Raw genomic sequence first — 27953 nt, 5'->3', positions numbered from 1 at the left:
CAATGGTAGAGCGTCGGCCTGGCGTGCAGAAGTCTGGGGTTCGATTCCCGGCCAGGGCACACAGGAGAAGCGCCCATTTGCTTCTCCACCCCTCCCCCTCTCCTTCCTCTCTGTCTCTCTTCCCCTCCCGCAGCCGAGGCTCCATTGGAGCAAAGATGGCCCGGGTGCTGGGGATGGCTCTTTGGCCTCTGCCCCAGGCGCTGGAGTGGCTCTGGTTGCGACAGAGCAACGCCCCGGAGGGGCAGAGCGTCGCCCCTGGTGGGCATGCCGGGTGGATCCCGGTCGGGAGCATGCGGGAGTCTGTCTGACTGTCTTTCCCCATTTCCAGCTTCAGAAAAAAAAAAAAAAAGTGGTAATTGATCAGTAAAGATAGTACTACATACTTTTCAGTTATTATTCATTGAATATTATAATCTTGACAGCCTACAACTGGCAATAGGCTTTTGCCAAAGAGATTACCTGTGAATTCTCTTGTTTAACGAGGATTAAGGTGGCAAAAGCTTTCAAAAAAATCTCTGCGCCCATGGGTCCTCTCTCTCCTGTATGTTTTCTTTGATGAACACTGAGTCCTGACTTTGTAGTTAAGGCTTTCCCATATTCAAGACATTCATAGGGTTTCTTTCCTATGTAAATTCTCTGATTGGTTTGGGATTATTTTTGTACAATGAGAATTTTCCACATTTAGTACATGCGAAGGAAGACCTTCCTGAGTGAAATATCTGCTGTTGAATGAGGCATGTTTTCTTCCTTTAAACTTCACCACATTCATTGCATTTGTACAGCTTCTCTGCAGCATGAGTTTACTGATGTATACCTAGAGTACTCTTCCTGGCAAAACTCTTTGCACATTCATCAAATATATACAATTTCTCTCCCATATGCGGGTGCTGATGTACAATGAGATGACTCTTCATGGTAACACCTTTCCCACAGTCATTGCATATACACGATTTCACTGAAGAATGTTTGCCCTGATATACAGTCAGATCTTCATAGTGAAGCCTTTTCCACATACATTACATACATAGAACTTCTCTTCTGTATGTTTGCTGATGATTTATGAGAAGGCTGTTCAAGGTGATACCTTTCCATACTCACTATAATATATAAGTTTTTCCTGTATGAGTCTGTTGATGTATAATCAGCTTGATCTTTGCTGGGAAGCCTTTCCCACATTCACTGCAGACATAGGGTTTCTCTCCTGTGTGAGTTCGTTGATGTACAGTGAGACGACTCTTCACAGCAAAGCCCTTCCCACATTCATTGCACATATACGGTTTCTCTGAAGTATGAGTTCGCTGATGTACAGTGAGATCACTCTTCATTGTGAAGCCTTTTCCACACACACTGCATATGTAGGGCTTTTCTCCTGTGTGTTTTCGCTGATGTCTGATAAGATGATTCTTTGCTGTGAAGCCTTTTGCACATTCACTGCATATATAAGGCTTTTCTCCTGTGTGAGTCCGTTGGTGTACAATCAGTTGGACCTTCCCTGGGAAGCCATTTCCACATACACTGCATACATAGGGTTTCTCTCCTGTGTGAATTCGCTGATGTACATTCAGACGACTCTTCACAGTGAAGCTTTTCCCACATTCATTGCATATATATGGTTTCTCTGAGGCATGAATTCGCTGATGTATAGTGAGATCACGCTTCATAGTGAAGCCTTTTTCACATACACTACATAGATAAGGCTTCTCTCCAGTATGAGTTCGCTGATGTCCAATGAGGCAGTGCTTCATTGAGAAGCCTTTTCCACATTCACTGCATAAAAAAGGCTTCTCTCCTGTATGAGTTCTTTGATGTGTAGTGAGGTTAAACTTCGTAGAAAAGGTCTTCTCGCATAGACTGCATCCATGGGGTTTCAATCCTGTATGAGTTCGATGATGAGCAATAAGACGACTCTTGTCTATGAAGCCTTTCCCACATTCACTGCATTTATAAGGTTTCTCTCCTGTATGAGTTTTCTGATGTGTACTGAGACTACACTTTGTAGAGAAGGTCTTCCCACACAGACTGCATCCATGGGGTTTCTCCCCTGTATGAGTTCGCTGATGGTAAATGAGCCGACACTTTTTGATAAATGCTTTCCCACAGTCACTGCACGTATAAGGTTTCTCTCCCATGTGAATTTTCTGATGTATACTGAACTGTGATGTCTTGAGGAAGGTTTTGTCACATTCAGTGCATTCATACCGTTTCAGCCCTGGATGAATTCTCTGATGTTCAGTGAGCTTGGAATTCCTAGAGAAGGTTTTCCCACACTGACTGCATCTATAAGGTTTCTCTCCAGTATTAACTCTCTGATGGTCAGTGAGCTGAGCCATCCTGAAGGCATTCCCACATTCGGTGCATGTGTGGGCTTTCTTTACATTGTGAGTTCTCCATTGCTGAATGACCTGGGACTTATTATTTACGGTTTCGTTACTGACAGGCAATGCAATTTTAGTATAAAATTGTTCATGTTTACCATGCGGAATAGATGTCCCATTTCCATTCAACTCAACAAAGTTCTTTGAGTTACAGCTTCTGTATTGGTTTTCAAAATTTACATTTGACTTTAAAGGCTTTTCATATATCTCAAACATATCAAGATTTTGCTTTAATAAGAAATGACCTTCACTCTGATTAACAATCTTTGCAAACATATCATGTTCACAGCATCCTTCCATACTCGTCTGAACGCATCGACTCTGCAAGTGATGCTGTAGGTGACCATGGACTTTTCTGAGTTCTGGGAAAAAAGAGAACAGCAAATCATTATATAATCTCTCATAACTTTAGTTTGAAATACAACTGTTTTTACAAAATGCCTTCATGGGAAGTAACTATTTAGTGACAATCCTATGTGCTGCAGAATAAGAAATATATTTGGTCTTGGTCCATTAAACCTGTAAATCCCTTGTAATTTCATTACTGATAGGAGTATCATTTTTTCTACATTAAAAAAAATAAACCTTTTGCCTGACTGGTGGAGATGCAGTGGGTAAAGCATCAACCTGGGATGCAGAGGACCCAGGTTTGAAACCCTGAGGTCACCAGTTTGAACACGGGCTCATCTGGCTTGAGTGGGGCTGCCAGCTTGGGTTTGGGCTCATCAACATGACTAGATGGTCGCTGGCTTGAAGCCCAAGGTCTATGGCTTGAGCAAGGCATCACTGGCTCAGCCTGAGCCCCCTGGTCGAGGCACGTATCAGAAGAAATCAATGAGAACTGAAGGGACAGAATTACAAGTTCATGCTTCTCCTCTCTCCCTTCCTGCCTCTCTCTCTCTCATACAAGGAAAAGAAATAATCCCTCCTCTTTATTTTAAAGATTTTATTTATTGATTTTAGAGAGAGGTGTGTGGGGAAGGAGCGGGAAACATCAACTTATAGTGGTTGCTTCTCATAGGTACCCTGACTGGGCAAGCCCAAGGTTTTGAACTAGCAACCTGAGAATTCCAGGTTGACGCTTAATCCACTGCACCACCACAGGTCAGGTGAAAAAAAAAAACACCCTTTCAATAATCACTGAGTTTAGGATAACGAGGTGATTTAGCACAGGGTTCCTAAATAGCATCATGATAGAACTAGTCACTAAAAAGACCAATCAATTAGAAGGCTGGATGTTCGGCCCCACCCACTAGCCTTTGAAAAAGGAGGAAGAGCCTAGAGATTAAAGCTCTATAAACACTCTTAACCATATCTGATGATCAGTTTCTGCATTAGTGAACACATCCATATGCCTGGTAGTTGGTTCACCTCAGTTCAATGGGGACAGAAGCTCCTGTACTCAAGAATCCTTCAGACCTTGCCCTATGTACCTATTTATTTGTATCCTTGAAAATAAACTGGTAAGCATAACAAAAGCTGGGGTAGCAATACTCATATCTGACAAAATAATCTTTAAAACCAAGAGTACAGTAAGAGATAAGGACACCTGGGCTTGCCTGGTCAAGGCACAGATGGGAGTTGATGCTTCCAGCTCCTCCCCCCTGCCTCTCTTTCTCTCTCTCTCTCTCTCTGTCTCTCTCTCCCTCTCTCTCTCCTCTCTAAAATGAATAAATAAAATAAAAATTAAAAAAAAAGACTCTCTTTTAGCCTGACCTGTGGTGGTGCAGTGGATAAAGCGTCGACCTGGAAATGCTGAGGTCGCCGGTTCAAAACCCTGGGCCTGCCTGGTCAAGGCACGTATGGGAGTTGATGCTTCCAGCTCCTCCCCCCTTCTCTCTCTCTGTCTCTCTCCTCTCTAAAAATGAATAAATAAAATTTAAAAAAATTAAAAAAAAAAAAAAAAAAGAGATAAGGACACTATATAATGATAAAGGAAGCAATCCAAGAAGAGAATATAACCATTGTAAACATTTAGGTAGTCAACGTAGGTTCACCTAAATAAACAGCAGATTTTGATAGACATAAAGGGTAAGGTGACCAACTTTTTCACAATGAAAAGGATAAAAATAAATAGAAGAAAACAATATCGTAAACAAAAGAAACACTTTATTCATTGCAACAATATACTATAATATGATAAATACATAATAAAACCATTTGTAATATTTTATGTTGTAATTATGCTTACATGCCTATTAATTTTTAATAATAATTGTAAGAAAAAAACTCATTTAGATACAAATACGTCACGTCACACACAATGGATTGAATCTGCATTGATCGAATACAGACATTTACAGATTAGTCTTCCAATATCAAAAAGGAGGACATGTAGGAGGACAGTTTTTGAGAGAGGGCAGAACTTACAAAAGAAGGACTGTCCTCCCTAAAGAAGGACGATTGGTCACTTTAATAAAGGGAGAGATTGACAGCAATACAGGCATAGTAGGGGATTTTAACACCCTCATTGACATCAGGATAGATCAACAAGAAAACAGCTGCCTTAAATGACACATTAAATCAGGAATTTACTTGATATTTTAAAGTGCATATGGTACATTTTCTAGGACAGACCACATGTTAGGACACAAAAGAAGTCTCAGTAAATTTAAGAAGACTGAAATCATATCAAGCCTCTTCTCTGACCACAAAAATATAAAACTAGAAATCAACTACAATAAAAAAAACCAACCCTGGCCTGACCTGTGGTGGCGCAGTGGATAAAGCGTCAACCTGGAATACTGAGGTTGCCGGTTCAAAACGCTGGGCTTGCCTGGTCAAGGCACATATGGGAGTTGATGCTTTCTGCTCCTCCCCCTGTTTGTTCTCTCTCTCTCTCTCTCTCTCTCTCTCTCTCTCTCTCTCTCTCCCCTCTCTCTCTAATAAAAATGAATAAATAAAATCTAAAAATGTAAAAGAAAAATTCCTTTCTTCTCTGAAAAAAAAAACAAACTACTAAAAATTTTAAAAAAACCCTGAAAAACATTCAAACACTTGGAGGCTAAGTAACATGTTATTAAACAATGAATGGGTTAACAATGAGATCAAGGGAGAAATTAAAAATTTAATTGAAACAAATGAAAATGAACATACAACAATTCAAAATCTGTGGGACACAGTAAAATCAGTCCTAGAGGCAAGTTCATATCATTATAGGCACATCTCAAGAGCAAGGAAAAACTCAAACAATTTAACCCTACACCTAAAAGAAATAGAAAAAGAATAATAAAGAAACCCCACAGGAAACAGAAGGAAGTAAATAATAAAGATTAGAGTAGAAATAAATGACTAAAAAAAAATACAAATACAAAAGATCAACGAAACCAAGAGGTTGTCCTTAGAAAAGGTAAACAAAGATGAAAGAATCTTTAACCAGACTCATCAAGAAAAAAGAAAGGAGAAGTAACAACTGACATCACAGAAATACAAAGGATTGTAAGAAAATATTATGAAGAACTATATGGCAACAAATTGGACAACTGAGGTAAATGGATAAACTCCCAGAAAGACACAATCTTCCAAAACTGAATCTTGAAGAATCAGAAAATCTGAACATACCAATTACAACCAATGAAATTGAAGCAGTAATCAAAACCCCCAGCAAACAAAAGTCCCAGACCAGATGGCTTCATAGGCAAATTTTACCAAACATTCACGGAACTAACACCTATTCTTCTCAAACTATTCCAAAAAATTCAAGAGGAGGAAAGGTTTCCAAACTTATTTTATGAGGCAAGCATTATCCTAATTCCAAAACCAGGCAAAGACACTACAAAGAAAGAAAACTACAGGCCAATGTCCCTCATGAACACAGATGCTAAAATTCTCAATAAAATATTAGCAAACTAGATTCAGCAATACATTAAAAAGATCATATACCACGATCAAGTGGGATTGATTCTGGGGATACAAGGCTGGCACAATATTTGAAAACCAATAAATGTGATATATCACATAAACAAAATGAAGGATAAAAGTCACAATTGTATCAACAGATGCAAAAAAAGTATTTTATAAAACCCAGCACCCATTTATGATAAAAAAAACTCTTAGCAAAGTGGGAATAGAGAGACCATATCTCAATATAATAAAGGCCATATATGACAAAGCGACAGCCAACATCATACTCAATGGGTGAAAACTAAAAGCTATCCCCTTAAGATCAGGAACAAGGCAGGGAGGGCCACTACTCTTATTCAACATAGTTCTGGATGTCCTAGCCACAGCAATCAGACAAAAAGTAAAAATAAAAAGCATCCAAATTGGAAAGGAAGAAGTAAAACTGTCATCATTTGCTGATGACGTATTGTATGCAGGAAACCCTAGAATCCCCACCAAAAAGCTGCTAGACCTAGCAAATGGATTAAAAAAAGTAGTAGAATACAAAATTAACATTCAAAAATTGGTGGCATTTTATACACTGATAATTAACTATCAGAAAGAAAAATGAAGGAAACAGCCTTATTTACTATTGCAAAAACAACAAAAATAAAGTACCTAGAAATAAATTTAATGAAGGAGGTAAAATACTTGTACTCAGAAAATTATAGGACATTGAAAGAAGAAATTGAGGAAGATACAAACAAGTGTAAGCATATACTGTGTTCCTCAATTAGAAGAAATAACATCATTAAAATGTCCATACTACCCAAAGCAATCTATATATGTTCAATGCAATTCCTATTAAAATACCAATAGCATATTTCACAAATCTAGAACAAATATTCCAAAAATTTATATGGAACCAAAAAAGAATTCAAATAGCCTCAGCAACCTTGAGAATGAAGAACAAAGTGGGAGGTATCACATTACCTGATATCAAGCTATACTAAAAGGTCACTGTAATCAAAACAGCCTGTTATTGATATAAGAACAGGCTTATAGATCAGTGGAACAGAACAGGGAATCCAGAAATAAACCCTATGCCTTTATGGTCAATTAATATTTGACAAAGGAGGCAAGAACATACAATGGAGTAAAGACAGTTTCTTCAGTAAATAGCATTGGGAAAATTGGACAGGTACATGCCAAAAAATGAAACCAGACCACCAACTAACACCATACACAAGAATAAATTCAAAATGGATAAAAGCCCTAAATGTAAGTCACAAAACCATAAAAATCTTAGAAGAAAGCATGGGCAGTAGAATCTCAGACATCTCTAGTAGCAATATTTTTGCTGATATAGCTCCACAGGAAAGTGAAACAAAGGGAAAAATAAAGGGACTACATCAAATTAAAAAGGTTCTGCACAGCAGAAGACACCATAAACAAAATAAAGACAACCCACTGTATGGGAGGACATATTCACCGATACATCTGACAAAGAGTTAGTAACCAGAATTTATAAAGAACTTATAAAATCAATACCAGGGTAAACAATTCAATTAAAAAATGGGCAAAGGGCCTGATCAGGTAATGGTATAGTGCAGTGGTCAGCAAACTCATTAGTCAACAGAGCCAAATATCAATAGTACAACGATTGAAATTTCTTTTGAGAGCCAAATCTTTTAAACTTAAACTATATAGGTAGGTACATTCCTTATTGAGGTAGCGCTCGCATGTGGTATTTTTGTGGAAGAGCCACATTCATGGGGCCAAAGAGCCACATGTGGCGCACAAGCCACAGTTTGGCGACCAGGGGTAGTGGATAGAGCGTTGGCCTGGGACTCTGAGGACCCAGGTTTGAAACCCCAAGGTCGCCAGCTTGAGCATGGGCTCACCAGTTTGAGCACAGGGTTGCTGGCTTGTGTGTGGGATCATAGACATAAGCCCATGGTCTCTGGCTTGAGCAAGGGGTCATTACGCTGGACCCCTCCACCCCCCGTCAAGGCACATATGAGAAAGCAATCACTGAACAACTAAGGTGTGGCAACTATGAGTTGATGCTTCCCATCTCTCTCCCTTCCTGTCTGTCCTTGTTTGTCCTTCTTTCTCACTATTGCAAAAAAATAAAAATAAAAATAAAAAAGCAAAGGACCCAAATAGATACTTCTTCAAAGAGACCAATAAAACAGGTATATGAAAAAATGCTCAATGTCACTAATCACCAGAGATGCAAATTAAAACCACAATGAGATACCACCTCATACCTGTCAGAATGGCTTTCATTAACAAATCAAACAAGTGCTGGCAATGATGTAGAGAAAAGGGGACCCTCCTGCACTGCTGGTGGGAATGTAGACTCATGCAGTCACTGTGGACAACAGTATGGAGTTTCCTCAAAAAATTAAAATAGGCCCTGGCCGGTTTGCTCAGTGGTAGAGCGTTGGCCTGGCATGCGGAAGTCCCGGGTTCGATTCCTGGCCAGGGCACACAGGAGAGGTGCCCATCTGCTTCTCCACCCCTCCCCCTCTCCTTCCTCTCTGTCTCTCTCTTCCCCTCCCGCAGCCGAGGCTCCATTGGAGCAAAAGATGGCCCAGGTGCTGGGGATGGCTCCTTGGCTTCTGCCCCAGGCGCTAGAGTGGCTCTGGTCGCTACAGAGTGACGCCCCCTGGTGGGCGTGCCGGGTGGATCCCGGTCGGGCGCATGCGGGAGTCTGTCTGACTGCCTCCCCGTTTCCAGCTTCAGAAAAAATAAAAAAAATAAAAAAAATAAAATAGATATGCCTTTTGATTTAGCTATCCCACTTCTGGGACTATATCCTAAGAATTCTGCAACACTAATTCACAAGAAGATACACACCCCATGTTCATTCATTGAAGAATTATTTATGATAGCCAGGATCTGGTAAATTTACACAATGGAATACTATGTTATAAAAAAGAAGAAAATCGGTTTTGTTTTGTTTTTTAATTACGTGAGAGGAGGGCAAGCAGAGACAGGTTCCTGCTTAGCGTCTGACCAGGATCCACCTGACAAGCCCCCATGGAAAGATGCTCTGCCCATCTGGGGCATTACTCCATTGCTCAGCAACTGAGCTTTTCTTAGCACCTGAGGCATAGGCCACAGAGCCATCCACAGTGCTTGGGGCCAACTCACTCCAGTGGAGCGATAGATGTGGGAGGAGAAGAGAGAGAGAGACAGAAGGGGGAAGGGTGGAGAAGCAGATGGATGCTTCTCCTATGTGCCCTGGCCAGGAATCAAACCTAAGACATCCACACGCCAGGCCGACACTCTACCCACTGAGACAACCAAATAAATAAAAAATGTTAAATAAAATAAAAATTAGTTAAATAATTCAACTCCTCTACTCAAACATTCCAACTGGTTTATCAAACGATTTGAAATGAAAGCAAGGACTTAAATGGCCTTGATAGGAAATGTGTGACCTACACCTCAGAACCTCCAGTTGCCACCCCACTGTCCTTATCTCCAGTCATTTTCACTCTTGTTCACTATACACTCCAAAGAAAAATTTTCTAGAAGCTTCTCAAAAACATTTCAGATTCAACTCTTTGAACTTCCCACAGTCTCACATTTGGAAAAATTTAGGGAGCTGACTCATAAACACCTATTAGGGAACCATTTAAAAATTTTTTTTATTTATTCATGTTTTAGAAAGAGAAAGAGAGAGAAAGAGAAGGGGGAGGAGCTGGAAGCATCAACTCCCATATGTGCCTTGACCAGGCAAGCCCAGGGTTTGGAACCGGGGACCTCAGCATTTTCAGGTCGACGCTTTATCCATAGCGCCACCACAGGTCAGGCCTAGAGAACCATTTCCATTCCTAAAAGGGCAGTTCTAGAACAAGCACCCACTGTTCCACTGACTGCTTTAATTTCCCTCACAGCAAATTTTACACTAAGATATGTTTATTATTGATTATATAGTACTTCTACTGAGAATGAAAGTACTGTAATGTAAAAATTAGGGACATTACGGGAAACAGGCTGCAACCTGACAGAGTCCTTGCAGTTTAGATTTGTGGGGGACAGAGGTGTGCAGGACTAGCAGTGAGCCGACAAAGTGCTTGCAGCCCCCCCCCCCACCACTGCACTTGCTTGGTTAAGTTGCTAGAGGCTGTGGGAGACTGGAGGCTGACAAAGATCTTTGCAGTTTAGCCTGACCAGGCGGTGGTGCAGTGGATAGAGCATCGGACTGCAATGCGGAGGACCCGGGTTTGGAACCCCGAGGTCGCCAGCTTGAGTGCGGGCTCATCTGGTTTGAGGAAAAAACCCACCAGCTTGAACCCAGGGTCGCTGGCTCCAGCAAGGGGTTACTTGGTCTGCTGAAGGCCCGCGGTCAAGGCACATGTGAGAGAGCAATCAATGAACAACTAAGGTGTTGCAATGCGCAATGAAAAACTAATGATTGATGCTTCTCATCTCTCTCCGTTCCTGTCTGTCTGTCCCTGTCTATCCCTCTCTCTGACTAACACTCTGTCTCTGTAAAAAATAAATAAATTAATTAATTTAAAAAAAAAAAAAAAAGATCTTTGCAGTTTAAGAGTTAAGCCAAAGGCTAAACTCTTCCCCACAGCCTCAGATGGTTTGATTAAGTTGGTAAAGGCAATTTACATGCCCTTCCCCACACCTCCATGTTAACTACAATGCTCCTGGTTTCTACTCTTCCCATCCCCCATAAGGACAAGCGATTATTGAGCACAGTAATCGCACTCTGAAAAATGTTACTTAAACAAAAGGAGGGAGAAGGAAGATTATCTCCTAGACTTATGTTACATAAGCTTTATTTACTTTAAATTTTTTAAATACAGGAGAAGATAATTTGACTGCTGCAGACAGACACTGGACAAAAAATAATAGTTCTAAGATTAATCAACCTGTGCATTATAAAAATGAGTTGGATCACTGGGTACCTAGTGTAGAGCAACACTGGGGAAGAGGGTTTGCTTGTGTCATTGCAGAATCCGGTGAAGTCCTTTGGAGTCCTGCTCACAGAATTAAACTAACAACATGAATAAGAACAATAGATTCTTTCCATATTCACCTATTGCAAGATGGAAACATTGAACTTCAGAAGAAGAACCTTAAAGATGCTGCTGCCTAGTATAGAAAAGGGTAAAATACCAAGTTAGGGTCAACTTAAAAAGCTGACCCTTGAGGGTAAAAAAATGTTACAAGCTACTAGAAAAGAACAAAATGTTACTAATCTGTTTTTAGCAATGATTGCTTTGGTAACAATTCCAGTAAGTAGAGCTGAAAATTTTAGTTACTGGGCACATGCCCCTAATCCTCCATTAAGCAGAGCTATTCATTAGGAAATTAGTGCCATTCCTATTTTTGTTAATGACTCTAATTGGCTTCCAGGACCTTTTAATGATAGAGGTTCCTTAGCACCTTCGGAAGAAAGTATGACATTAGAAAATTATACAACAGGAGTTGAGGGATTACTTATATGTATAGGACACGAACCACATTGTTTAAAAATAGAAGCTCAAGCTTGGCTCTCTATTGAATGGCATGGAGGAAGGATGTCACCTCAAGCTCCTCATATAAAATTTGGTCCTACACAAATATCATTTGTGGAAAGCCGCCATGGCACTTAAACATATGTCAGGGTAGAAAGAAGAAATTTGGAGGAATTATCCTTCTAATCATACTATGTTAACCTTTAAGAAGAACGAGACACATTTCATATCTGCTTGTATTAGATTGCCTTATATGTTTATTATAAGTGAAGCCAAATGGACAACTGAAAATTATTCTATAACTTGCAATAAGTATGCTTCTTATAGTTTTTTTTGTTTGTTTTGTTTTTGTATTTTTCTGAAGTTGGAAATGGGGAGGCAGTCAGACAGACTCCTGCATGCGCCCGACCGGGATCCACCCAGCACAGCCACCAGGGGGTGATGCTCTGCCCATCTGGGGCATTGCTCTGTTGCAACCAGAGCCATTCTAATGCCTGAGGCAGAGGCCACAAAGCCATCCTCAGCTCCCGGGCCAATTTTGCTCCAATGGAGCCTTGGCTGCGGGAGGGGAAAAGAGAGACAGAGAAGAAGGAGAGGGGGAGGGGTAGAGAAGCAGATGGGTGCTTCTCCTGTGTGCCCTGGCTGGTAATCGAACCCGGGACTCCTGCATGCCAGGCCAACACTCTACCACTGAGCCAACTGGCCAGGGCCTAAGTGTGCTTTTTATACATGTATTAAGGCTATACATTTTAAGAGCCCAAACAGGAGTCTGGATTCCAGTACAGATGCATTGGATGTGGTGGGATTCCCCTTCCATAATGCTGTTACAACATCTCATTAAGTTTTTGAAGCAAACCAAGAGACTGGTTGGACTGATCATCACCATCATTATGGGATGAATAGCTGTAACCACCGTGGCTGCTGTATCTGGAATTGCACTGCATCAAAGCATACAAACTGTGGACTTTGTACAAAAATGGCATGAGCCCTGGCTGGTTGGCTCAGCGGTAGAGCGTCGGCCTGCCGTGCAGGGGACCCGGGTTCGATTCCTGGCCAGGGCACATAGGAGAAGCGCCCATTTGCTTCTCCACCCCCACCCCCTCCTTCCTCTCTGTCTCTCTCTTCCCCTCCCGCAGCCAAGGCTCCATTGGAGCAAAGATGGCCCGAGCGCTGGGGATGGTTCCTTGGCCTCTGCCCCAGGCGCTAGAGTGGCTCTGGTCGTGGCAGAGCGACGCCCCGGAGGGGCAGAGCATCGCCCCCTGGTGGGCAGAGCGTCGCCCCTGGTGGGCGTGCCGGGTGGATCCCGGTCAGGCGCATGCGGGAGTCTGTCTGACTGTCTCTCCCCGTTTCCAGCTTCAGATATTAAAAAAGAAAAAAAAATAAAAATAAAAAAATAAAAAGGCATGAAGATTCTGAACTTCTCAGTGATGTATAGATAGTAACATTAATGCTAAAGTTAATGATCTAGAACAGACTATGGTTATATTAGATCAAATTGTTAGCCTGCAAAGACAAATTAAGCTAAAATGTGATTGGAACGTAACTACTTTTTGTGTTACCCCTATTCTTTGGAATATTATTTCCCTTGGGAAAATGTTAAAAAGCATTTGTTAAATCATGGAAACTTAACTATGAAAATTTTAGATTTGTAAAAGCATATTGATGCTACTTTTAAGGATCAGTTGAAATGGATTGATGGAGAAAATTTACTAACCACTATTTCTGATGGAATCAGTAACTTGTATCCTGTAAAACAATTTAAGATTTTTGGAGGAACTGTAGGAGGCATTGTACTAATCATTTGTTTTGTATTTCTTTAATTATATATAGTTAGAAGAAGAGCCATTCAACATCAAAGCAAAATAGCCTTTATATAGCATTCAGCTCTAGAAATTAGAAAGGAAATATAAGTTTTTAAAAAGGTAGAAACATCAGCAGCTAAAACTAAGCATTTCGGAAGGGATGTTGCTCCTCCCTCCCTCACGTAACTATAACTAACTCTGGCCCCTAAGATGGCTGGTTAGTCAAAGACGGATATGATTCCTGAAGGCAGGAACAACCTAAGACAGGCATAGTCAAAGGGGGGCCATCAGAAGGCTTAAGAACTAGCAAAGGTGAGGCTCAAACCCTCACCCCAGAGAATAAAGGAGACTGCTCCCCTGATGTAGTGGCCATCATCCACTGTCCAGGGCATCTAAAGAGGAGGACTCCATAGAAACTCTAGAAAAACCAAGCAGCTGATGATACTACCAATAACATAGCCCTAAAACCAGTAGGGTTTTTGGGAAATTTTAGTAACTTTACTAGAACCCTTGTTGCCAAAGGATTTTCTGCAACCAATTAGAAAAGGATTTTGCCAGCAAGAAAGGGGTGACTAAGAATAAGATGAAATAATTAGAAAAGTCAATGTAAGCTAAAGAAAAAAGAAAAAAGGGGGGCCCTGGCCGGTTGGCTCAGCGGTAGAGCGTCGGCCTGGCATGCGGGGGACCCGGGTTCAATTCCTGGCCAGGGCACACAGGAGAAGCGCCCATTTGCTTCTCCACCCCCTCTTCCTCTCTGTCTCTCTCTTCCCCTCCCGCAGCCAAGGCTCCATTGGAGCAGAGATGGCCTGGGCGCTGGGGATGGCTCCTTGGCCTCTGTCCCAGGCACTAGAGTGGCTCTGAAGCCCCGGAGGGGCAGAGCATCGCCCCCTGGTGGGCAGAGCGTCGCCCTGGTGGGCGTGCCGGGTGGATCCCGGTCAGGCGCATGCGGGAGTCTGCCTGACTGTCTCTCCCTGGTTCCAGCTTCAGAAAAATACAAAAAAAAAAAAAAAAAGAAAGAAAAAAGAGGAATAGGTAGGAGACGACTCTGCACCAATATAAACGGCAGTTAACTGCAGAGCAAGGGTTAATTAGAGACAAGAGATCTTGGAGTATATTGGCCATGGGGAGACACTGGCCCTGAATGCAAGTACGCAGGATTCTTGGAGGAATGCCTGCTAGAACCAGATGTCCTTTGTGATTGATAAGCTCTGGGACTCTGACTCCTCTTGTGTCCTTGTTCAGGGTTGGGGATGAAATGGATAGGAAAAGAGGCTTGTGTAACTTTCTAGTTTTATCTGCTGAGCTATGGCTTTTAGAACTCAATAAATATGCAGAGGTGCAGTTTCTCGGGGCTGGATCCACCTAAGAGTTTTAGCCCGCTGCCCATTAACTTGAATCTGGTGTGTCTTTTGTCTCGCGAAAGAACCATAAAGAAATTCATAACACCCATGTCCTTGGTAAAGGCAATCTTCCTCTTATCCTTCGTGTTATGAAGTTGCTGGTTAAAATGTTATGCATGGTGGAGGGTTTTTTGGGCTCTTGGGAGAATTCTTGGGTTTGCCTCGGAAATGTGACTATCTGAGCTCCCTTTGTTTTGCAAAATAACTTTGCTCTGCACTATAAAATAAAGCATTTTTGGAAGTGCAGGGTTGCTATGGCTCGCCATTAGCCTGCCAGGTGACCTCCCGATCCAATCCTTTTTCTCTCTGTGTTTATTTCCGAATCCCGCATGGTTCCCACTCAAGACCTGCACAATTAACGAGTCGCACTGGTTAATGGCAGGACAAGGTCTATTTTTTCCTATCTTTTTTTTTTTGTGCTGCTGTTAGCTTCAAAATTATAAGGCTATAAGAATGGAAGTTTTAAAGAAATAAAGTGAGCACATCAATTGCAGGAGGCGATCACAGGTATGGAACACATTAAGGGTTATTTCGGAAGAGGACAGAAACTTCCTAGTCAAGATAGTATATCAGGGAGACCACAGCAGGAGAAACTGCAATTTCATGAAAGGAACCTTGGTTACCTGGGACTAGGTGTCATCAGAATACAAAGGGAAAATGCCCGACCAGGTGGTAGCCCAGTGGACAGAGTGTTGGACTGGGACGCAGAGGACCTAGGTTCAAAACCCCAAGGTCGTTGGCTTGAGTATGGGCTCACCAGCTTGAGCATGGGGTCACTGGCTTGAGTGTGGGGTCACAGACATGACCCCATGGTTGCTGGCTTGAGGCAATAGGTTGCTGGCTTGAGCAAGAGGTCACTTGCTCTGCTGTAGCCCCCAGGGTCAAGGCACATATGAGAAAGCAATCAACAACTAAGGAGCTGCAATGAAGAATTGATGCCTCTCATCTCTCTCCTTTCCTGTCTGTCTGTCCTTATCTGTCCCTCTATCTCTCTCTCGCTGTCTCTGTCACACACACAAAAATACAAAGGGAAAGTAATCAATTTAATTTTTTCTTTTTTTTGGAGGGGGCACCCGGATATGATAATTTTTTCATTTTTAAAAATTTATTTATTGCCTGACCTGTGGTGGTGCAGTGGGTAGAACGGTGACCTGGAATGCTGAAGTTGCTGGTTCAAAACCCCAGATTTGCCCAGTCAAAGCACATACAAGAAGCAATCAATGAACAACTAAAGTGAAGAAACTGAGTTGATGCTTCCTGCATCCCCAACCCCTCTCTCTAAAATCAATACATAAAGTCTTAAAAAAATTTTTTTAAATTTTATCTATTGATTTTAGAGTGAGAGGAAGGGAGAGAGAAAGACAGGAACATTGATCTGTTCTTGTATGTTCCTCAACTGGGATTGAACCCTGAAAACTTTGTGGGTTGAGACGATGCTCTACCAACAAGGTATCTGGCCAGGGCCAAGTTTATTTTTACACCCTAGCTATAAATAATCAAAAAATACAGTCAAGAAAACAATTACACTTACTACATAATGAGAAAGAATATTGTACATAGGAACAAATTTAAGAAAGAGGAGTGTAAAACTTTTATTCTGAAATTTAAAAAACATTTTTGGAAGAAATAAAAAACCAAATTATGTAGAAAAATACCCAATTAACTCAAATTAGAAGAGATAGTATAGTTAAGATAAAATTACTACCCAACTGAGATACAGATTCAATGTAATGTAATCTCCATCAAAATACTAGCTACTAACTTTTTGCAGAAATTTACAAGTTGACTCTAAAATGCAAATGGAAATTTAGGATACAGAAGTCAAAATGATCTTGAAGGAGGCCTGACCTGTGGTGGCACAGTGGAAAAAGTGTTGACTTGGAACACTGAGGTCGCTGGTTCGAAACCCTGGGCTTGTCTGGTCAAGGCACATATGGCAGTTGATGCTTCCTACTCCTTCTTCTTTCTCTCCCCCCCCCCCCAAAAAAAGGGAATAAATTAAAAAAAAAATTCCTAAAAAAATAAAAAATAAATCATCTTGAACGAGAATAGAGTTGGAGGATTCATTTATTCTGATTTCAAAACACAATACACAGACATAGGAAACAAGGCCACGAAGGTAATATGTACTCAAAAAATGTTCTCGGCCCTGGCTGGTTGGCTCAGCGGTAGAGCGTCGGCCTGGAGTGCAGGAGTCCCGGGTTCGATTCCCGGCCAGGGCACACAGGAGAAGCGCTCATCTGCTTCTCCACCCCTCCCCCTCTCCTTCCTCTCTGTCTCTCTTCCCTTCCCGCAGCCGAGGCTCCATTGGAGCAAAGATGGCCCGGGCGCTGGGGATGGCTCTGTGGCCTCTGCCTCAGGCGCTAGAATGGCTCTGGATGCAACAGAGCAACGCCTCAGAGGGGCAGAACATCGCCCCCTGGTGGGCATGCCGGGTGGATCCCGGTCTGGTGCATGTGGGAGTCTGTCTGACTGCCTCCCCGTTTCCAGCTTCGGAAAAATGAAAAAAAAAAAAAAAGGAAAAAAAAATGTTCTCAAATTGATTGTGGTGATGGTTGTACAACTATGTGAATATATTAAAAACCAATGAACTATATAATTTAAATGTATAAGTTGTACAGTATATGAATTAAATCTGAGGAACTATTAAAAATATGATGTAAAAACAAAAGCTTTAAGGAAACAAATGCAGCCTGAGCAGGTGGTGGCGCAGTGGATAGAATGTTGGACTGGGATGCAGAGGACCCAGGTTCGAGACCCCGAGGTCGCCAGCTTGAGCGTGGGCTCATCTGGTTTGAATAAAGCTCACCAGCTTGAGCCCAAGGTCACTGGCTCGAGCAAAGGGTTACTCGGTCTGCTGTAGCCCCATGGTCAAGGCACATATGAGAAAGCAATCAATGAACAATTAAGGTGTCTCAATGGAAAACTGATGACTGATGCTTCTAATCTCTCTCCGTTCCTATCTGTTCCTATCTATCCCTCTCTCTGACTCTCTCTGTTAAAAAAAAAAAAAAAAAAAAAAGGAAACAAATGCAGGAATAATCTCTAAGAATGAAGATAAATCCGAATTAGAAAAACTAGAAAGGAAGCCATTTGAAGAACATATAAGTTATGACCTAGTTTGGGCTGAAACTCCTGTAGCATGTTAACAAGACCCATTATTGCCTGACCTGGTGGTAGCGCAGTGGATAGAGCGTTGGACTGGAATGCAGAAGGACCCAGGTTCGAGACCCCGAGGTCGCCAGCTTCAGTGCGGGCTCAATCTGGTTTGAGCAAAGCTCACCAGCTTGGACCCAAGGTCGCTGGCTCCGGCAAGGGGTTGCTCGGTCTGCTGAAGGCCCACGGTCAAGGCACATGTGAGAAAACAATCAACGAACAACTAAGGTGTTGCAACGCACAATGAAAAACTAATGATTGATGCTTCTCATCTCTCTCTGTTCCTGTCTGTCTCTCCCTGTCTATCCCTCTCTCTGACTCACTCTCTGTCTCTGTAAAAAAAAAAAGACCCGTTATTGTTCATCAGAAGAAATATATACACCTTTAAGAAGAGAACTCAAAGCGGAGGACCCGGGTTCGATTCCTGGCCAGGGCACACAGGAGAAGCGCCCATTTGCTTCTCCACCCCTCCGCCGCGCTTTCCTCTCTGTCTCTCTCTTCCCCTCCCGCAGCCAAGGCTCCATTGGAGCAAAGATGGCCCGGGCACTGGGGATGGCTCCTTGGCCTCTGCCCCAGGCGCTAGAGTGGCTCTGGTCGCAATATGGCGACGCCCAGGATGGGCAGAGCATCGCCCCCTGGTGGGCAGAGCGTCGCCCCTGGTGGGCGTGCCGGGTGGATCCCGGTCGGGCACATGCGGGAGTCTGTCTGACTGTCTCTCCCTGTTTCCAGCTTCAGAAAAATGAAAAAAAAAAAAAAAAAAAGAAGAGAACTCAAAGAGAAAAAAAGAAAGAAAGAAAAAGAGAAAGAGAGAGAAATAAAGAAAGAAAAAGAAAAAACAATAGAAAACAAGGAGAGAACTCAGTATGTAGGAAACAGCCCAGGTGATGCCAGGATAGATAGAATTTAAAACGTCTAGTGTAGAAAGAGAAACTATATTTATGAATAAATGGAGGGAAGACGTTCCTGCTCTCACACAGAGAATGGGAAGTCAGAGGCTGGCTGCCATGACAACGAGCACGATACACAGGAAGGAAGCGCATATTAGACGACACTGGGGGAGACGTCAGTCTGGGAGTCCATCTCACAGAACAGAAGGAGGTTCACGCATGGGACTGAGGACACTTTTCAGTGATGAGAAGTGAGCATGAAGAACTGTGGCGGGAGGGGGGTAGGACAGACATGAACGCAGCCCGGAAACCAGGCTATCAGGGGGACACAGCGTACAAGTTAGGGTCGGATTCTATGGAGAAAAACCTACCCCCCAAAACTACAGAAAGATCCAGAGGTAAGAAAAAAGTGATGAATTCACACTTGTCTTTCCAGAGAGGCCTAGAAAGTGAAATTTCATGGGGGGGGGGGGGGTAACACAGGCAGAGACACTGTGGCCATGGACAAAAAAGAGGAAGATCTGAGAATTCTAAAAAGCAGAAAACTATGCAAACTAAAATAGGACATAGAATAAACAAGGGTTAGAGCGCAGAAGAGAAGAAAAGGGGAATGTTTTCCTCTAAACTTCTACAAAGAGAAAGGGTTCTCATACGTGGAGAGGAGGTCCGAGTTTCCTCACTCACTGTCACAGCTCTGACTACACTATGAGTTCCTGGCCCCCATTCTGCTGGTTCTCACCCACTCACCTGGACAGACTAGATGCTGGGGCTCATCCCCTACTGTCCATGGTTCTGTCCCTTGTTCCAACTTGGAGAGCTCGTCTGGTTTGCTGGCTTGATACCCTGCTTGCGAAAAATGAAAGAACACTGAGACATACTGCATTGGGCCGGGGTCTGTCAAGAAGACAGAATGTTACATTTCAGGAAAGAAACAAGTTTCATATCTGTAACACAAAGACTTTTCTCTCAGAAGAGGGGACATTCCACCCTCTTGTCTGGGGCAAGAGAAGGATCTGAGATTCTATCATTCCAGAGAATTATTGTTATTCTGGAGTTAAGCAACTAAAAAGACAGTAACAGAACACCTTCTAAGTGACACAAGGGAGCTGTCCTCACCCACTGACACCAGGTGGCTGTAGTTCTCCAACATCACGTCCCGGAACAGGTCCTTCTGATCGGGGTCCAGGAGCTGCCACTCCTCCCAGGTGAAGTCCACAGCCACATCCTGAAACGTCAGGCATTCCTGTAATAACACTGTGCTAGTTAATGGCATGATATGCTTTAGATGATATAGAGGAAATGTTAGTTTTCTGCTCATTTTCACTTTATAAGATGCATCTACAGAGCAAGTGGGTTTTTGTCTTTTTTTTGAGAGAGAGAGAGAGAGAAAAGAAGGAAGACGGTGAGAAGCATCAATTTGTAGTTGCTTTCACTTTAGTTGTAGGTTGATTGCTTCTCATATGTGCCTTGCCTTGGACAAAGCAGTGTCCCCTTGTGCAGGCCAGCGACATTGGGCTTTTTCAGGCCAGTGACCTTTTGGGCTCAAGCTGACGAGCTTTGGGATTGCATGGATGATTTCACTGCTCAAATCAGTGACCCTATCCTGATGAGCCTGTGGGCTTCGAACCTGCAACCTCAACCTTCTTTATTGACACGTTATCCTCTGTGCCACCAGTCAGGCAGAGTGGGGTACTATTTTAATATATAGTTGAATAACCACATGCCTAATAAATACAGTGTGTCCGTAAATTCATGGTGCACTTTTGACCGATCACAGGAAAGCAACAGAAGACGACAGAAATGTAAAATCTGCACCAAATAAAAGGAAAATTCTCCCAGTTTCATACCTATTCAGTGCAGTTCGATGTGGGCTCACGCACAGATTTTTTAGGGCTCCTTAGGGTAGCTATCCCATATAGCCTCTACAGACTCGTCACTGACTGATGGCCTACCAGAACGGGGTTTCTCCACCAAACTGCCGGTTTCCTTCAACTGCTTATCCCACCGAGTAATGTTATTCCTATGTGGTGGCGCTTCGTTATAAACGTGCCGATCGATATTCACATTGCACTTTAGTCACAGATTTGAATTTAGCGACCCACAGAACACACTCAACTTTCCTCGGTACCGTCCATATCTTGACTGGCATGGCGTGGGCTGCTCCGCTGTATACGTGGTGTTACGTCATCATCTGCGCATGCGCACATGCTGCCACATCATCCTACAGAAACTGGGAGGGTTTTCCTTTTATTTGGTGCAGATTTCACATTTCTATCGTCTTTTGTTGCTTTCCTGTGACTGGTTAAAAGTGCACCATGACTTTACGGACACACTGTACTATTTTGTAATTGTGCATTCAGTTATCCATGTGCCCATCCAATTAGAAGATTCTATAATGTGAAAAAGTTAAATGTTCTGTTAAACTAGAAATACCACATTCATATTTTTGAAAGATGATACACACACACACACACACACGTAAATGTAAACATTTCAGATTGATGGAGTTGGTTTTTTATAGGCCTCTACAAATCCATTAATGAAAAGAGAAAAGGATAAAACAAACTCAAATTCACCTGAGCCTGGAGCATTTTCTTCTGTTCTCTGAAAACAGCTGGCAATGAGGAGGCTGTGTGTTGGCGTGTTGTGGGTCTGCTCAATTTTAGCTCAGAAACCTGTCTTCAGTCGGGTGTGTTGTGAGAATTGCTGACACCCAATTCTACAACGTCTTCCTGCTCCCCGTGATTCTATTGCTCCGGGAAGTCAGGACCTGTGGATTGAGGAGAAAATTCAGTGACTGGTACATTTCCTCTGGGCCCAGATGCACTCACCCTCACACAGTGACCACAGTATCGCTAGTGTCCCTTTTCATCGTGTCCCCGAAGTTTATCCTTCTGGCCAATAAAGCCTCAGCTTCCAACTGTGGTGGAGGAACCCCTTATCCTGTGGAGTTTAAGTGGGGTGACTGTCAAAGGAGCCCCGGGCTATGACAGCCAGCCCTGCACCATCCTCAGGTGCCGGGGAGTCTCAGGAAAATCACTCATACAAAGCTGACCACATGGAAGGAGGGGATCAGGGCACTGTTTTCCTTAAACCATGTGTGCTCGAATTCCTCCTCAAACGATTCTGCACACCCCATGACTGCACCCATTTCTGGGGGGAAACAATACACTGGACACAACATCAGCACTGTCTCATAAGCAATAATGATAATACCTTAGGAGGTTTAAAATACATAAAAAAACAAAAGGACACAGGTTATAAATAAATTGGAGGGTGGGAAACGAACTTGAAGTGCTTTAAGATCCCTGTATTGTCGAAGAAAGTAAAAATACCACTTAACACAAGAATTTAACAAAATTCCAGGTTCTGTATAATCTCTTATGTCAGGATGAAAACTAATAATTGTCTTTTTTTTTTTTTTTCTGAAGCTGGAAACAGGGAGAGACAGTCAGACAGACTCCCGCATGCGCCCGACCGGGATCCACCCGGCACGCCCACCAGGGGCGACGCTCTGCCCACCAGTGGGCGATGCTCTGCCCATCCTGGGCGTCGCCATGTTGCGACCAGAGCCACTCTAGCGCCTGGGGCAGAGGCCACAGAGCCATCCCCAGCGCCCGGGCCATCTTTGCTCCAATGGAGCCTTGGCTGCGGGAGGGGAAGAGAGAGACAGAGAGGGAAAGCGCGGCGGAGGGGTGGAGAAGCAAATGGGCGCTTCTCCTGTGTGCCCTGGCCGGGAATCGAACCCGGGTCCTCCGCACGCTAGGCCGACGCTCTACCGCTGAGCAAACCGGCCAGGGCTAATAATTGTCTTAAAGTACATAATTTCCATGTTAACAGATGGAAAAATTATTTTTAAAAAATCATCTAAATATGGCAAAATAAAAATAAATTATGGAAAAGAGAACAATAGGGGCTAGTACAATGCACTCAGATGACTGTTTTAAACAAAGCATACTAAACGTATATTAGTATACTTAGATCAGCCCTGGCCATGCCTGACCAGGCGGTGGCGCAGTGGATATGGCATCAGTCTGAGGACCCAGGTTCGAAACCCTGAGGTCGATGGCTTGAGTGCGGGCTCATCTGGCTTGAAAACAGGGTCACTGGCTTGAGCACGGGATCATAGACATGACCCCAAGGTCACTGTCCTGAGCATGGGGTCACTGGCTCGGCTAGAGCCCCCTGGTTAAGGCAAATATGAGAAAGCAATCCATGAACAACTAAGGTGCTGCAACTATAAGTTGATGCTTCTCATCTTTCTTCCTTTCTCCAGTCTGTCTGTCCCTGTCAGTCTCTCTCTCACTAAAACAAAACAAAACAAAAAACCCAGCCCTGGCCAGATAGCTCAGTTGGTTAAGAGTGTCATCCTGATCACAGAGGTGACTGGTTCGATCCCTGGTCAGGACACATTCAGGAACAGTCTCTTTTTCTCTCTCTTCCTCTCTCACTAAAATCAATAAACAAACAAACAAAAAAAGATATTAAAAAAAAACAAGGATTTTAGTTAATTACATTAAATACAAATGCTTCAAAACTGTCACATTAAATTAAAAATTTCAACCAAATAACATGCTAGTATAGATGACACATCTGAAACATAATTATATTGAAAGCTTAACATAAGAGATTAGGAAAAGATAGATTATGAAAAAAGTCACCACAAATAATCTGGTGTAACCATATTCTCAGAATAAACTGACCAGAAAACCCAAAAATTACTACAGAGAAAGAGAAACAATGTTCACTAATGAGATGTACAATTCGCCACCTTATAAAAGCCTATGATTCTGATGCACATAGCCTTAAAATGTTTACGGTAAAAATGAACCAAAACCCCAAAATAAATAAACCCAGACTAAGAATTCAACAGACAAAATAAAATTTAAGGCCCTGGTTGGTTGGTTCCGTGGTAGAGTGTTGGCCTGGTATATGGACGTCCCAGGTTCAATTCCTGGTCAGGGCACACAAGAAAAGCAACCATCTGCTTCTCCCCCCCCCCCCCCCCCCCGTCCCTTCTCTCCCTCTTCCCCTTCCACAACCAGTGGCTCAATTGGTTTGAGCATCAGCTCCAGGTGTTGAGGTTGGTCCAAGTGTCAGCCTCAGGTACTGAAAATAGCTCAGTTGATTTGAGCATTGGCCCCAGCCAGGGGTTGCCTGGTGGATCCTGGTCTGGGTGTATGTACGAGGAAGTCTGTCTCACTATCTCCCCTCCTCTCACTTAAAAAGAAATAAAAGTTTAAATTATCATTTTTAAGCCTGACTTGTGGTGGTATAGTGCAGTGGTCTCCAACCTTTTTTGGGCCACGGACCGGTTTAATGTTAGAAAATATTTTCACGGACCGGCCTTTAGGGTGGGACGGATAAATGCACAAAATAAAATTATGTGACTGGCATAAAAACTGTGGTATTTTTAAATATAATTGTTAAACTTACGAGACAAGTGTCAAGAGTGAGTCTTAGACGGATGTAACAGGGACTCTGGTCATTTTTTTAAAACAAAACATTGTTCAGACTTAAATATAAATAAAATGGAAATAATGTAAGTTATTTATTCTTTCTCTGAGGACTGGTAGCAAATGGCCCACGAACCGTAACAGTCCGCGGCCTGGAGGTTGGGGACCACTGTTATAGTGGATAACGTGTGGACCTGGAACGCTGAGGTCGCAGATTTGAAACGCTGGGCTTGCCTGGTAAAGGAACATACAGGAGTTAATGCTTCCTGTTCCTCCCCCTGCCCTTTTCTCTCTCTCTCTTCCTCTCCCCCTACCTCTCTAAAATGAATTTTAAAAATTAATAAAAAAAGTAAAATAAATGATAATTTTTAAGAATACTGGCCTTGGTCACTTGGTTGAGTGGTAGAGCATCAGCCTGGTGTGTAGATGTCCGGGGTTCAATTCCCAGGTAGGGCACATAAGAGAAGTGCCCATCTGCTTCTCCACCCCTCCCCCTCTCATTTCTCTCTCTTTATCTTTTTCCCTCCTGCAGCCAGGGCTGAACTGGAGCAAGTTGGCCCTTGGAACTGAGGATGGCTCCATGGCCTCCACCTCAGGCGCTAGAATGGCTCTGGCCGCAACAGAGCAACATCCCAGATGGGCAGAGCATTGCCCCCTGGTGGGCATGCTGGGTAGATTCCGGTCAGAGTGCATGTGGGAGTCCGTCTCTGCCTCCCCTCCTCTCACTAAAAAAATAAAATAAATAAAAAAATACCAAAAATATTTCATAAGTAGCAAGAAATGTTGAGAGAAATTTTAACAGAATAAAGTAAATGGAAAGATAGACTCTGAACATGACTCAGAAAATGAATCATTTTAAAGATGTTAAAAAAAGTCTCCAAATGTATATACATATCCAATGAAATCTTAATCAATATTGTAAACTGACAACTATATACACCTTTATAAAATGTTGAAAAACTTGCTCTATCAGATATGAGGGCTTAAAGTTACTTTAATTATGAAAGTACAATATTAAATAGAAATTGTACACTTGAAAAGTTGGACAAACAAAATACAATGCCGATGAGCAGACTCATGCATAGATAGAGACATGATGGCACAGGACACTGTGCGGAGAAGAGGGTAAGAATGGCCTTTTAAAAAATGGTTCTGGGCCTGACCAGGCAGTGGCGCAGTGGATAGAGCGTCGGACTGGGATGTGGAAGACCCAGGTTCGAGACCCCGAGGTCACCAGCTTGAGTGCGGGCTCATCTGGTTTGAGGAAAAGCCCACCAGCTTGAACCCAAGGTCGCTGGCTCCAGCAAGGGGTTACTCGGTCTGCTGAAGTCCCACGGTCAAGGCACATATGAGAAAGCAATCAATGAACAACTAAGGTGTTGCAACACGCAATAAAAAACTAATGATTGATGCTTCTCATCTTTCTCCATTCCTGTCTGTCTGTCCCTGTCTATCCCTCTCTCTGACTCACTCTCTGTCTCTGTAAAAACAAAACAAACAAACAAAAAATGGTTCTGGGACAATCAGCTATTTGTGCTGGAAGTGGGGGATGGAAAGATAAAACCCAATCTAAGAAAGCACACAAATATCATTTTGGGGGACAACTATCAATGTCAACGGGAGCGGCACAGCGATAAAATTTTAGCCTGAAAAAAAAAAAATTTTTAGCCTGACCTGTGGTGGTGCAGTGGATAGAACATCGACCCAGAGTGCTGAGGTTACGGTTTTGAAACCGTGAGCTTGCTCAGTCAAGGCACATAGAGAATCAACTATGAGTTGATGCTCTTCACTCCTCCCCCGCCTTTCTCTCTCTAAAATCAATAAATAGCTTTAAAAAAATAAAATAAATAAAAATAAAAAGACCAATACCTGCATGCATTTGTAGTGAGACAAAAAAAAAACACCTATTGCAAAGTATATAAAAAATTAATGGGCAGGCCCTGGCCGATTGGCTCAGTGGTAGAGCATCGGCCTGGCGTGCAGGAGTCCCGGGTTCGATTACCGGCCAGGGCACACAGGAGAAGCGCCCATCTGCTTCTCCACCCCTCCCCCTCTCCTTCCTCTCTGTCTCTCTCTTCCCCTCCTGCAGCCAGGGCTCCATTGGAGCAAGGTTGGCCCAGGTGCTGAGGATGGCTCTGTGGCCTCTACCTCAGGCACTAGAATGGCTCTGGTTGCGACAGAGCGACGCCCCAGATGGGCAGAGCATCGCCCCCTGGTGAGCGTGCCCGGTGGATCCCGGTCGGGCGCATGCGGGAGTCTGTCTGACTGCCTCCCAGTTTCCATCTTCAGAAAAAAAAAATACAAAAAAAAAAAATTAATGGGCACCTGACTGCTGGTGGCGCAGTGGATAGAACTTGGACCTGGGCTACTGAGGGCCCAAGTTCAAAACCCTGAGGTGGCCAACTTGAGTGCAGGTTTATCTGGCTGGAACACAGGCTTGCCAGCTTGAGCGTGGGATCATAGACATGACCTCATAGTTGGTGGCTTAAGCTCAAAGATTGCCGGCTCAGTAAGGGGTCACTGGCTTGGCTGGAGCCCCCACCTCTGTGAAGGCATGTATGAGAAGCAATCAGTAAACAACTAATGAGATGTAACTATGAGTTGATACTTCTAATCTCCCTTCCTGTCTGTCTGTTCCCCTCTCTCTTGCTAAAAATAAATAATAAAAATTTTACAAAATTAATGGGAGTTATAAATCATATTAAACAGACTATTTTAGTCTTAAAGAATACTATAAACATTTTTATGTCATTATATTTGAAATCCTGGGTGAACTGTATTTTATTCTACCCTTCTACAATAGAAATGGTTAATTCCTGACACTGTAGCAGGTGAATTTTCCAGGTTGGCAACAGGACACAGATGTCCACTACAACCCCACCTTCCTATTTTGTATTGGAAACTTGAACCAATGCATTGAGAGAAGAATAAACTATAAACATTAGAAGGTAAGACAAAAGAATTAAGGTTATATTCAGACAATAGTTCAGCAATGTGGAAATAGATATTCAAAGAATTACTTATTTCAAAGAGTAAATGTTCCACCCTGGCCAGATAGCTCGGTTGATTAAAGATTGCCAGTTCGATCTCCAGTCAGGGTACCTACAGGAACAGAATGATGTTCCTCTTTCTCTCTCTTTTCCTCTCTTTCTAAAAACAATAAATTAAACATTAAAAAAGAGAGAGAGAGAGAATCCATAGCCTTCCACCGCTTGAGTGTAGGGCAGTTTCCCCTCCCGTTAATTAAACTTGTGTTGTTTGCAGTTTGGCTTGTTATGAGTAATACCACTATGAAATTTTTTTTTTTTAATCGGAGAGAGGGAGAGAGAGAAATGTTGATTTCTTGTTCTACTTATTTATGCATTCATTGGTTGAATCTTGTATATGCCCTTATCAGGGACTGAACTCGCAACCAAGTAACTAAGCTTATGTCATAGTAACTCAGTCAATAGTGATGGGAAGAGGAAGCACTGCCGTTGACTCAGCTGGACCAGGACTTACTGATACACAGAGATATGGGTACCTTACCAAAGAGATAGATATTAAATAAAATGGAGAATCTGTTC

At 42.8% G+C, this 27953-nt stretch overlaps 1 protein-coding gene across 2 annotated transcripts in view; it reads right to left on the bottom strand.

The window, feature by feature from the left end:
- Positions 1 to 292: 292 nt before the first annotated feature.
- LOC136399247 (zinc finger protein 615-like) overlaps positions 293 to 27953 on the bottom strand; it is a 29689-nt gene continuing 2028 nt past the window's right edge. For both annotated transcript variants that reach the window (XM_066374249.1, XM_066374248.1), the window contains exons 2-5: positions 21508 to 21701; positions 20048 to 20174; positions 19679 to 19774; positions 293 to 2737 (exon numbers count right to left, since the gene is read on the bottom strand). In XM_066374249.1, coding sequence (XP_066230346.1) covers positions 1098 to 2737; positions 19679 to 19774; positions 20048 to 20174; positions 21508 to 21522 — 1878 coding nt within the window. In that variant the 5' untranslated portion in view covers positions 21523 to 21701 and the 3' untranslated portion in view covers positions 293 to 1097. The remainder of the gene's footprint in view (positions 2738 to 19678; positions 19775 to 20047; positions 20175 to 21507; positions 21702 to 27953) is intronic.

Source organism: Saccopteryx leptura, chromosome 3, assembly GCF_036850995.1.
Source record: "Saccopteryx leptura isolate mSacLep1 chromosome 3, mSacLep1_pri_phased_curated, whole genome shotgun sequence".
Classification (NCBI taxonomy): Eukaryota; Metazoa; Chordata; class Mammalia; order Chiroptera; family Emballonuridae; genus Saccopteryx; species Saccopteryx leptura.
This window is presented reverse-complemented; position numbering and strand designations above follow the sequence as displayed.